Raw genomic sequence first — 12,813 nt, 5'->3', positions numbered from 1 at the left:
TTTTTTATTTATTTATTTTATTTTTTTTTTAAAGAGAGTGAAATTCTTTTAGGGCTGAATGATTTATGAAAAACTTGAAAAATGTTGGTGTTCACTTCATACTTGATTTTAATTTTTACAAGAACCAACTTATTATTATTTACAAGAACAACTTTATTTTTTATTATTATTTAATATAAGTATTATTATTATTATTATTATGAAAAATAAATACTAAAATAATTAATAAAAAAGGAGTCATAAAATAATTAAATTTTACACTAAAATTACAATACTAACATTTATGTATATCATAATATTTAAAGGCTTGATTCACAGTAAATGAACCGAATGTTCTCAGATGCTGAAACACTGAATCATGAATTAAACATCTAAATGCTATGATTCACTCTGAAACCAGTAAAGCATACATTTATTTAATTAAAATGAAGCCGACACAATTTGACAATTGCACTAAGCCATATCATGTTATTGATTTCATTTCAATATATTGTGCAGCCCTAATACTGATTAATTTAAATAAAAAAATTATTTTAATATTTTACTGCATTAGGATTACAGTTATTGAGTGAAGTGAAACACAACTCAAACATATGACTTTAGACTTTTTACCATTAAAGTAATATATTGCATTGGTTGAACGTGTGCTGCGGCAATCCCCACTCACAATAGCATGAAATAGCATGACATGAAAGCCAATCAGTGATTTCCGCCCGGTGGATAGTTACGTGAAGTAGAAAACACTGGCTGTTACTGTCCAGTTCACTGTAACTGATATAAGGCCTTCGTGGTCCAGCCATCCCTCTGGCATTCACGGGAGCCAGAATCTAATTATTTTCCCTGCATGGTCCAATGAGCCCTAAAGGTTAATTATTGTCTGTCTGCATGATACCCGACTGCCAGAACACAATAAAAGCTGTTAGTCGCTGCAGATAGCAGCTAATGTCAGACTGCGTGTATCCAAGTGGCCTACATGAGTTACCAGGTGCACTTGTGAGGAGCTCTGAAATTTCATCTAGGATTCTATTGGAAACCTTCTTTCTTGCTTCATTTACTATAAAGACTAGCATGTTTGCCTTGAATTGCAGAGAGAATGTATTTCATAAAATATATAATTTTCAGGGTAACTGACAACATGTAACAGATGCTCAACAGAGATTAAGTTGTATTGAACCTGGAACAAAGCTACAAATTTTCCTTTTCCTTCTGACAACAAAGCTAATGCTAATGCTCAGCCTAGATTTACTTTGTAAGGCACAGCAGCTCCTCTTTAGTCCCCTAAAAATACTGTCCTTCAGTGGGCTGTTGCAAACTCTGGCTGATTTAGACAGCATCTGTGTGCTCTCCGTTCCCATGCACGTCATTGTTTAATTTAGTTTTCATATCAGAAAGAAGACCAAAAAAAAAAAAAAAAAAGCAGCAACAACTGGGGCCTTTACCAAATAATACCTCTCTTTCTCTCCTTTTCAATCACTAACTCTCTCTTTAAGGAATGCTTAGCCAGTAAACATGGAGGTCAACCGTTCTGAACCCTGATGAACTTGAGTGAGGCATGTTTTACAGCTCCTATCCATTTGAATGGGTAAAGTTATGTTATGATTACATTTCATTCATTTCAATTAGCAATAACGTCTACCATCTATTTCCATCCATCTATACAGATATGCATCTATACATTTATTTATCCATCTATTCATCCATTCTCAGTGGTTCCCTATTCCAGTCCTCGCGACCCCCTTCTCTGCATATTTTGCATGTCTCTCTTGTTTAACACACCCGATTCAAATCACCAGCACGTTAGAAGAGAGCTCCATGCATGAACTGTGTTCCGTTTTACATGGTCCCTATGCAGTGTTCATTGCTCCCTACTCCCTGCACATGGGAAATCTGTTGAAGTTTACTTCACTTCGAAGTAACTTCGAAGGAACATTCATTCACGGATTTGTGATTCGTCACTGCCTGCAGCGTCTTCACACACAGACGAAACTTACTAGAGAAGCGTTAAGTGTGACATAATATACAGTGGGTATAGAAAAGAATCCCCCCCCTTTAAAATAATTACATTTTGTTGCTTTGCAGCTTGAAATGAAGACAGAAGCTGCGTCCCAAATGACACACTATACACTATGTACTTATGCACTATGTACTCAACCATGAGTTCAAAAAGATAGATACTTAGAACAATTCCAAAAAGAAAAAGTGCACTTTAAATACCCAAAGTGTGGAATGTTGGACACTTCATGCACTCAACTGTCGCAGCTTTAATTATGTAGCGAAGGGGGAGGGGCTATCAGACTCAGTTTATAGTTTATAGTCTGATAGCCCCTCCCCCTTCGCTACATAATTAAAGCTGCGACAGTTGAGTGCATGAAGTGTTCAACATTCCACACTTTGGGTATTTAAAGTGCACCTTTTCTTTTTGGAATTTTCAGTGTGAACGCACTACTCACACTATTTATAATAAAAAACGTCATAGAATGGTGCATAAGTACACGATTTGGGTGGGATGCACCTAAACACAGTTTTTGTTTTATCCAGCTGTATTTACTCAGTGCAACTTTTAACATCCAAGTGAAAGATAAAACACCAACATGTCAGAAAATAAAAATCACTCCCTCCTAAAAATTACTTGTGAACTCAACCAGGTATAGCTAATCACCTTCTCAATGGCACACAAAGCCATTTGACTTTCAACTGTGATCAGCTGTGGCCATTTTGATTAGCTCAGCATGAAAAGAGCTTTCCTGGAGACAGATAGATAAATAGATTCCTATCCATCTATCCATCCATCCATCTATCTGTCCGTCCATCTGTCTATCCATCTATCTATCTGTCTGTCTTTTTAAACGATAAGTTTCAAGTTTAAAAACGGTCTTGACATACTTTGCTTTTCTAGTTTAAAATGACTCTTATACGAGTTTCTTTGAATTGCAATTCTGCAATGAGTGTGGGGACCCTCAACAAGATCAAGACGGGACAGAGAGTATTACTATATATGCTTAACTAAACACATTCTAGGCAGTTATAAAATAAAAGTTTCATAAAACAGGCAGGGTTAAAGTGAAGAAAGCCTAATTGGCTTAATTTAAAAACATTAGAAGTCTATGGAGGGCTTCCCAAGCATAGCTGTACATGTTTGTGTGTATGTACCTTGCGTGAGCAGCTGCAGAGTACGGACCTCTTCTCTGACACGGAGCTGGAGGACCTGCTGTAGTATGTACTGTCTCTGACTCTCCTGCATGATGCCCATACGCTCCAACTTCCTGTCAGTGAGCCTCATCAGAGCTCGACCTGCACACATACAAACACAAACACAAACACAAACACATGAACATGAAACCAGGCTAGGCTTTACAAAGAAAAAAAATATTACAGATTGCACATTTATGAATAAAACCACATAGCGCATATCAATCATAACTGTATTTGTCATTTATAAGGGGCTATTAGAAGGCCCTTGTGGAAAAACGGATCGAGTATTGTAATAACCTACATTACAAAAAGCTAAAGTGAATATATTGTAATTAGTGAAACAAAATAGACTGGAAATTTTTCCTCCAGATAGAAATATGATCAAGGTCAGATGAAGTTCACTGTCATTTAATCATCGCCTCACAAATATTCTCCTCATATCTGTGCTGATAAAAGTCATAATAGTGCCTGTCAATGCCCCAGTTAACAGCTACAATTTGTGCACAATAAAGTTAAAGCCATTGTACCATCTCACACAATGCCTTTAGGTAGTGAAGCAGAAAGGCTACTAATGCTTTTACACTACGATGAAAATTGTTAATTCGGTTGTTTTTCATGGAAGAGACACAAACATGGTATCATTATCTATGAAAAGGGCGGTATTCAGATGGAGCACAGTACAATTTCCAGTGATTATGCTGCATTATGAGTGTGGATGCTCTGCTCGTGTCACTCGCTCCCTCTTTTTCTCTTAATAGTCATGTGTTTAAATCGAAGCATGTCTCCGGTGAAGGGGAAAGTTATGCAGAACTGAAAAAAATCCACTGAAAGCTAGCCAAACAAACAAATTTAGCTGATTCTTACACACTGGAGCGCATTTCATGTGGTAATGCAAAAACTTGAAATTAAAAGGACAAAGGGGAACACATGAGAAAAAAATAAGTACCACTATTGATCAGTAAACGAAAGGGCAGCCTGTAAAAAGTCAGTAAAATTACAATAATTGAAAGTCAAAAAAACATCTGTTTTTTATATAATAAAATAATACATGTAGTGAGCTTTATGCTTAAAATATGCAAAAATTAAAACTGTGAAGGAAAAAAAAAAAAAAACACTTCAGGGCACAACATGCTTATTTTTCTCCCACTGGTCCAATGGTTCAGATTTCTACTTTCCATACCAACAATTTCTGGCCCCATCACAAATGATTAAAAATGTTTGATTTTTACACAAATTATTTTTTTTTACAAATACTTATATTTATATTTTATTTGTATAATACATACATTTTAAAATTAATTTAAATTCAATGTATTGTTTTGTAAGAATTATTTTAGTATTTATGAATTTTTTCCAATATACTGCATCTATAATAAATGACTATCACAGTTATAAATGCAAAAAAATAAAAAATACTCACTTGCTGGAAAATGATAGCATATGGTGATTTGTTTTTAAATATTCTAAGCATTCTAACTGAAGTAGATCACAAAGCACTCAGCAAAACCGCCTCTTTATATTATAATAATAATAATGATGTTACATTGGTGACATTTAAATCAGTATAATTAGCAACAGCAATATTCAACACATTACAAAAAGCCAAATGTTTAAATCTGCAAGGCATAAAACAAATATACACAATCATCAAACAAGGGACTTAGTCTCAACACAGTAACTAACTCCAAATTTGCACTGGCCCTGGGCCATCGGGCCCTCCATATTGCTGAGTCCTGCACTAAATACATTCTCTGAACATTTTATTATCTTATGTAGTATTGTTTCTCTGTTAAATTGAAGTGTTCTGACGTTCATATAATATTTTTTGAGGGAAAAGTCAGATACTGATGAAGAACAAGATTCTTTTAAAGTAAAAACAAATGTACATGACATTTTCTTTAGAGAGAAAATCATCACATAGGGCAACCTACAACAAAGTAATATAAGAACAGTAACAAAAAAAATAATTTTTTCATGTCTGATCAACACAAACTATCACATTTTGATGCCATCTATATTTCTAAATAGAATATTGAGGCGCTATGAGCACAGATGGGACCTCTTTAGTCATGGAACATTAGAAGCAGAAAATTGGAGTATGTGTGAGGCGTGTAGGTTGAGGTGATCGGGGTAAGGTATTTTAGTATGTTGGTAGAGTGCCAAACTACCCCTTCTTTCGGCAGCATTTGGCTGAAACGCCTCAATAAGGAACAGAAACTCAGCGTGCCTTCTCTCTGAATCACTGCCATAAGTGTTTCACTGAGAAGATGAGTCAAAGCCTGCTTAAAAAACAGAAGAAAAGACAGTGTGAAAACAGGAAAGAAAGTAAATAAGAGGACAATATGTATACAGATGGGAAAAAAGTTACAAATGCGAGTGCATGAGAAGAAATGGGAAAGGTGCCATTCTAAACAAATAACTGTCCAACAAAAACATCTGAGCGGTTCCTTAGATGATACTTAGCAGGAAGAACGGGTTACAGGGTAACAGCTGTCTCAGCAAGATAAGGATGCAAAAGAATGTAGTCTGGTAGAAAACAAAAAAAGCATAAATTATTGTCTGCTATATACACAAGATATTTTGGCCATCTTTTGTGCAAATGACACTTTTACTGTATTATACATAGTGCTTCACTTAAAGATGATTCCAAATAGAAATATCTTCTAATATTTTAGTTTGTTGAGACTTTTTCCAAAAATCCAACTGAAAGCTAGCCAAACAAAACAATTAGCAAAATGCAAAAACTGAATATTACTATGAAAGGACAAAGAGGAACATACACATAAAAAAAAATTAAAATCTGAATAAGTCATAATACTGCCTGTCAGTAAAAATTCAGTGTTTTACTATTTGTACTGGAATATTAAATAATAATAATAATAATAATGAGAAATTAAATGTATGTTATATGCTTTAACAATGCACAGTGCATCATGTGTTTGTTTGCCTTTGAGTGGTGAAAATGGCCTTTTCATGTCATAATGATCATTAAAGTCTCTTCCCACTCCTTCTAGTAGCAGCTGAGCTACTGCGGTTTTCTTTGCTCACGTTCCTGTGATTACTAATCTTTGTGCAACTGACAGAGAAATGGCTTAAAAAAAATAACAGCATCTTGGATTTCAGCATACTGATCAGTCGGAAATCACGCTCCACACTTGGCTTGCTCTGAATCCTGTTGTAACTGTTAGCTTCTACAATAACCGTTAAACAAAGGCCGTGGGCTCAAATCAGTGCCTAAAAGATACACACACATACAAACCAAAAGGTCAAAGTTTAGCAGGTTAGCATGAAGCTGTCAGCAGTTATTCAAAAGAAGTAGTGCATTCCACATATGCGAGACATCAGGGCAGATAAATTCACTCTTTCTCCCTGTGGTTGCTGGACTGGCACACTCATCTTCAGTCCTGATGAATGGACTAGCTTAAAGCTCTCTCTCCCCCTCCACTGTCACTCTAGGGACCTGTCCCTTTTACATGTGAACCAAAAAATAGAATATTGAGGCGCTATGAGCACAGATGGGACCTCTTTAGTCATGGAACATTAGAAGCAGAAAATTGGAGTATGTGTGAGGCGTGTAGGTTGAGGTGATCGGGGTAAGGTATTTTAGTATGTTGGTAGAGTGCCAAACTACCCCTTCTTTCGGCAGCATTTGGCTGAAACGCCTCAATAAGGAACAGAAACTCAGCGTGCCTTCTCTCTGAATCACTGCCATAAGTGTTTCACTGAGAAGATGAGTCAAAGCCTGCTTAAAAAACAGAAGAAAAGACAGTGTGAAAACAGGAAAGAAAGTAAATAAGAGGACAATATGTATACAGATGGGAAAAAAGTTACAAATGCGAGTGCATGAGAAGAAATGGGAAAGGTGCCATTCTAAACAAATAACTGTCCAACAAAAACATCTGAGCGGTTCCTTAGATGATACTTAGCAGGAAGAACGGGTTACAGGGTAACAGCTGTCTCAGCAAGATAAGGATGCAAAAGAATGTAGTCTGGTAGAAAACAAAAAAAGCATAAATTATTGTCTGCTATATACACAAGATATTTTGGCCATCTTTTGTGCAAATGACACTTTTACTGTATTATACATAGTGCTTCACTTAAAGATGATTCCAAATAGAAATATCTTCTAATATTTTAGTTTGTTGAGACTTTTTCCAAAAATCCAACTGAAAGCTAGCCAAACAAAACAATTAGCAAAATGCAAAAACTGAATATTACTATGAAAGGACAAAGAGGAACATACACATAAAAAAAAATTAAAATCTGAATAAGTCATAATACTGCCTGTCAGTAAAAATTCAGTGTTTTACTATTTGTACTGGAATATTAAATAATAATAATAATAATAATGAGAAATTAAATGTATGTTATATGCTTTAACAATGCACAGTGCATCATGTGTTTGTTTGCCTTTGAGTGGTGAAAATGGCCTTTTCATGTCATAATGATCATTAAAGTCTCCTTCTAGTAGTTCTAGTAGCAGCTGAGCTACTGCGGTTTTCTTTGCTCACGTTCCTGTGATTACTAATCTTGACAGAGAAGACAGAGAAATGGCTTAAAAAAAATAACAGCATCTTGGATTTCAGCATACTTCATACACAAAAACCAAAAGGTCAAGGTTTAGCAGGTTAGCATGAAGCAGTCAGCAGTTATTCAAAAGTAGTAGATGAAATGGTTTGCAAGCAACATTTAAATTCACAAACATATCATTATATTATAGGAGCTGCAATCCACATATGTGAGACATTAGGGCAGATAAATTCACTCTCCTTCTCCCTCCGGTTTCTGGACTGGCATACTCGTCTTCAGTCCTGATGAATGGATTAGCTTAAAGCTCTCTCTCCCTCCACTGTCACTCTAGGGACCTGTCCCTTTTACATGTGAACCAAAAGCCTGGCTAATTACTGCTCCAACAACCAGGAGGGATAACAGACAGAAAGAGAGAGAAGGGGGCTGGGGTGGCTCTGGGGCCTATAAAGATGGAAATTAACCTCAATTTCTCTGACAAAACTCTCATGGTGAACAAGCAGGACTGTACTTGAGAAACACTGAGGCTGCTTGGACTGGTGAAGGAAACTCCTCAGGTGATACTGTAGCATACTTCACATAGTTTAACTGCAGCTGCATTCATGAGTCCCAAAAGGACCTTTCATACTCTCATTCTTTCTGTCACACATACACACATATATAGACACACAACCTGGCAGGCTCGCTAGCCCCTCAAACTATCGCAGAGCCTGAGTGCATGGCTGCCAATATGTCCCTATGTACATCCTTTCAGAGTACCATCCAACAGGCAAGATTATGCTGCAAAATTATCTACTTTATGATTGAGGACCAAATTCTAGATGAAAAATGCCAGTGAGCAGTGTTGTCAAAAGTGCTGATGTTGGTAGTACTGAAATTTTAAACATGTGACGATGCCAGCATTTCCCTCTAGCATTTTGAGGGCTGTTGAGCTGATTCTTAAACACCTCTGATTGGCCATTGTGTTGACCATCGCTTCACGCTCTTCACAGAGAGCTTACACAGATACACACACAAGCATTTGAAAGCCGCTTCTATCAGCGGATCCGTCTAGACCAGATATATTAGGGATCCACTGAAAGTCGTGGCTTTCAAACGCTCCCGTGTGTATCTGTGTAAGCGCTCGGTGAAGAGCGTGAAGCCATGATCATTGTAGCCAATCACAGACCTATCTGTTGAGCAAGAGAACACAATGGCCAATCAGAGGTGTTTAAATCTGATGCTGAACAGAACATTCTGCTACATTTACTGTAAGAATGGCAGAAATTCATTTTTTGCATGTTATATTATTTTCTATATTTTATTACATATATCATCAAGTGGTGAAATAAAAAAAAAGAAGGTTACTCTTTTTATTTACAATAATAATAATAATTTCAGCATTTTCCAACATATTTTTTTTTTTATCTAATAAAATCTTAATAAAAAGACACTTTTAGATTGTTCTCATTAAAATTGCTAACATGTCTTAAGTAAAACAGGTGGTTTGGTCCTGATAAGTATAAACATTTTCAGTGAAGTTCACATAAAATTACAGGTTTCATGTAAGTTTCATATTCATCTCTTTCAGACACATGACATTTCCATTCATCCAACATACAGTTATATACAGAAATATAAGCCTAAAGTACAAGAGTAGAAGAGGCAAAAACATTAAAACCCATTACAAACGAGGCATTTGTTGCATCCAGTGGGGACATAATTACTGATTATAATGACTTATACTGTCTTTTTACGCACGCGTTGCGTTGCATCGCGCCGCGTAAACATAAAACCCTGTCTGCATTTGTGATCGGAGAAATGACAAACAACAAGTGCTACTCTACACTGCCCAAAACTCGCGTTTGAATCATCAGTGGCAAATCCTTTAAATGAAAACGTACTTACAGTCTGTGAGTCAGAACTGCCGGCATTGTAGTCAACTCTCCCAGGATCAGTAAACAGTCCTCAGCCGCGGCTTAGCGTGAGCTGAGGCCGGGCTAGAGTGAGCAGAGGCGGCGGGGTTGAGAACGGCGCGCCCGGCGGATTCGACGAAGCAGCGGCAACCACATGTGCAACCCCGGGCTGGACTCCGCTTCGTCCAGGGTGAAAGCCGATCCGGCGATCCACAGCGCAAAGTTGATGTATTTCCTCAGCGACCAGCACGGATCAGCTCTAGGCATGACGAAGCGGATATCGTCCTCTTTTGGAAGACCAAACAAAGTAGCTTCGCTTTCACAACGAAGCACACAGCGTCTCCACAACATGGTGGCTGCGGCAACAATACTACAGTGAGAATAAAAGTTACGCCTTCTTTCTTTGCGTGAACATTTGGGCGGCGTTATGCAAATCTTCCCACATAGTGAGGGAGATATGTGGGGGCGTGTTAGAACGAGCCGTTTTAGGTAGGCGTGGTTGACTCTTAACTTTTATAAAGAATATCTCTTTGGATTTGAGACTTTAGTCTTTGCAACTTTACAGATCTTCTTTATGCACCAAGAGCTTGTAACACTCCAAAGAGAAAGGAAAATTTGAAATCGCATCATATGACCCCTTTAATCAAAAGTGGGCAGATAGTAAGAGTTACAGGGATGAATAGAACATAAGGAGAGAAAGGGTGAGAAAGACACAGATGCTTAGCGATGTTTATTTGTGCTGGCAATAACCCCACACTTGATTGTGAGCGTAATTTCTACTAAATGACTTCAAGGAGGAAAATCAGCATAATTTTAAAGTGCTTTAAGTGTGTAAATGTAAAATACATTCTTATATCCCAGCTTAATATGAAAAGACAGCCATAAGTAAGTCATCTGTAGGCGCTGAGGTGCTATCAAAACATTGCTCTTTTTGTTTGAGAATCCAGACCAGCCTGACATAGCAACAGTGGCTCAACCAATGGTATGAGTTTGGGGGTGGGGATTGTTAGACCAATAGCAGATGGAGCAGTTTTTTTTTCTAGAAACCTGTTTGATGATAATCGTTGCAATTCCATTTGGTGGCTCTAGTGGTGAAAAAATTTCACTTTAGCTCTCATCATTTTCAGATTTTACTCTGGAAAATGTGTGGGAAAAAAACTTGGAAAAAACAAAAAATCATTCTACTGGTACAGTAGCTATGCAACAACCAGAGAAACAAAGTCTTATCGTGCCATGTCTTTCCACATGACATGCACATTTGGAAAGATTCTCTTGCAAAATTTGATGCTTTGCCGCAGGCCTCCATTTCCTCCAATATAAATATGTAGCATTATCAAGACACTCATTATACTCTATCCAGAAAACATCAGTTGTGTGAGTCATCAGTACCATGCAAACCACTCCATCCATCAGAACATGACTATTTCCTCTTTTATTACTTATAACAGCTATAAAACTCTTGGAAAAAGCGAGTGATCATAGTCAAATTATTAATTGTTAATGTAGCCATCAATACACTAACACCGTACACCCCCCCCTCCCCCCTCAGAATACTTCAAAACACGAAAATTGCAGTAGTTTCATTCAGGCCACATCATGTTCTTATCCTCCAACATCACCACAATTCAATCTGATCTTTCCTCTCCATCCTTCTCCCCAGAATACTGAAAAATTGATCTGATGGCTCTGAATTGCATCCCTGCGGAACACTGCAATTTCAAAAGCTCATACCTCATCATCCCGCTCACAGAAATCACCACCACACCACCAAAGGCTGAAACCGTGCTGTTCTGTGAAGACATCGTGCTGAATCCCAAATATACATGACTGCTGACTGAAGCCCTCGAATTCTGAGGTCTAGGGTTGCATTATATTGGGATTTAGCAGATTTTTCAGAAATAATTGGCATATTCCTTCCTTAACTTTAATGCCCCTTTTATTATAACAGCAAAAAATATTATATTATGGGATGTTTGCTCTTGGTCAAATGGTCGAAATGAATGGTTAAGATCCATTGGTATCACATTAATGACACAAATTCCAGGTTTGACAGCAGTTCCGACGAATGAAAGAGGGCAATATATTTTTGATTCAGTCTCAGATGCTCAGAGTACTGCGTATTTCAGCTCAATGATATCATTTAGCAAACCTTCAATCGAAGTTAATTTTCACCAGCAGTCTCAACATCATCACATGGTCATTGAACAGCATTGAACATTGAACGCCGAAAATAGTGGAAGATAAGTACCAAGTAAAAAAATCAAGTAAAGGATGCATATAACAAGGAACAACTGCAGTCACTATTGTACAGACGTCATTACATGCAGTTTACAGACAGGATTGTGTTTATAGAGGGAGTGAAGTCAGGTCGATGAGTGGTTTGGGTGCTTTGATCCAACCCTGAGTGGAAGCTGGAAATGTTTTGTAAAAAACATAATTTCACCTATTTGTGTTAGGCCTAAATATGTGTTTAACTCCAAAGCATGCATGTGATAAATCTTTTAAGATCTATTAATATCTTAAAAAGAGGCATTTCAGCAAACACCAGATTTTCTATGTCTCATTTTACAGCATATAATTTTCACGTTAAAAATGAAACTAAAATACATATAAATTCGCTCTTATGAAAATGTCAGCAGAAAAATCTAATTGGGACTGCAAGAGAAATGCAGTATACAGTGGGTACGGAAAGTATTCAGACCCCCTTAAATTTTTCACTCTTTGTTATATTGCAGCCATTTGCTAAAATCATTTAAGTTAATTTTTTTTCCTCATTAATGTACACACAGCACCCCATATTGACAGAAAAACACAGAATTGTTGACATTTTTGCAGATTTATTAAAAAAGAAAAACTGAAATATCACATGGTCCTAAGTATTCAGACCCTTTGCTGTGACACTCATATTTAACTCAGGTGCTGTCCATTTCTTCTGATCATCCTTGAGATGGTTCTACACCTTCATTTGAGTCCAGCTGTGTTTGATTATACTGATTGGACTTGATTAGGAAAGCCACACACCTGTCTATATAAGACCTTACAGCTCACAGTGCATGTCAGAGCAAATGAGAATCATGAGGTCAAAGGAACTGCCTGAAGAGCTCAGAGACAGAATTATATATATACTGTGTGTTTGTGTGTGTGTATATGTGTATGTGTGTGTATGTATGTGTATATATATATATATATATATATATAT

At 37.0% G+C, this 12,813-nt stretch overlaps 1 protein-coding gene across 2 annotated transcripts in view; it reads right to left on the bottom strand.

The window, feature by feature from the left end:
* Nucleotides 1-12,813, bottom strand: part of LOC107696530 (sterile alpha motif domain-containing protein 12) — an 89,777-nt gene that overhangs the window by 52,782 nt on the left and 24,182 nt on the right. For both annotated transcript variants that reach the window (XM_016496890.1, XM_016496889.1), the window contains exon 4: nt 3,151-3,291. In XM_016496890.1, the coding sequence (XP_016352376.1) occupies nt 3,151-3,291 (141 nt within the window). The remainder of the gene's footprint in view (nt 1-3,150; nt 3,292-12,813) is intronic.

The sequence above is a fragment of the Sinocyclocheilus anshuiensis genome, unplaced genomic scaffold, assembly GCF_001515605.1.
Source record: "Sinocyclocheilus anshuiensis isolate Anshui unplaced genomic scaffold, SAMN03320099.WGS_v1.1 scaffold590, whole genome shotgun sequence".
Classification (NCBI taxonomy): domain Eukaryota; kingdom Metazoa; phylum Chordata; class Actinopteri; order Cypriniformes; family Cyprinidae; genus Sinocyclocheilus; species Sinocyclocheilus anshuiensis.
This window is presented reverse-complemented; position numbering and strand designations above follow the sequence as displayed.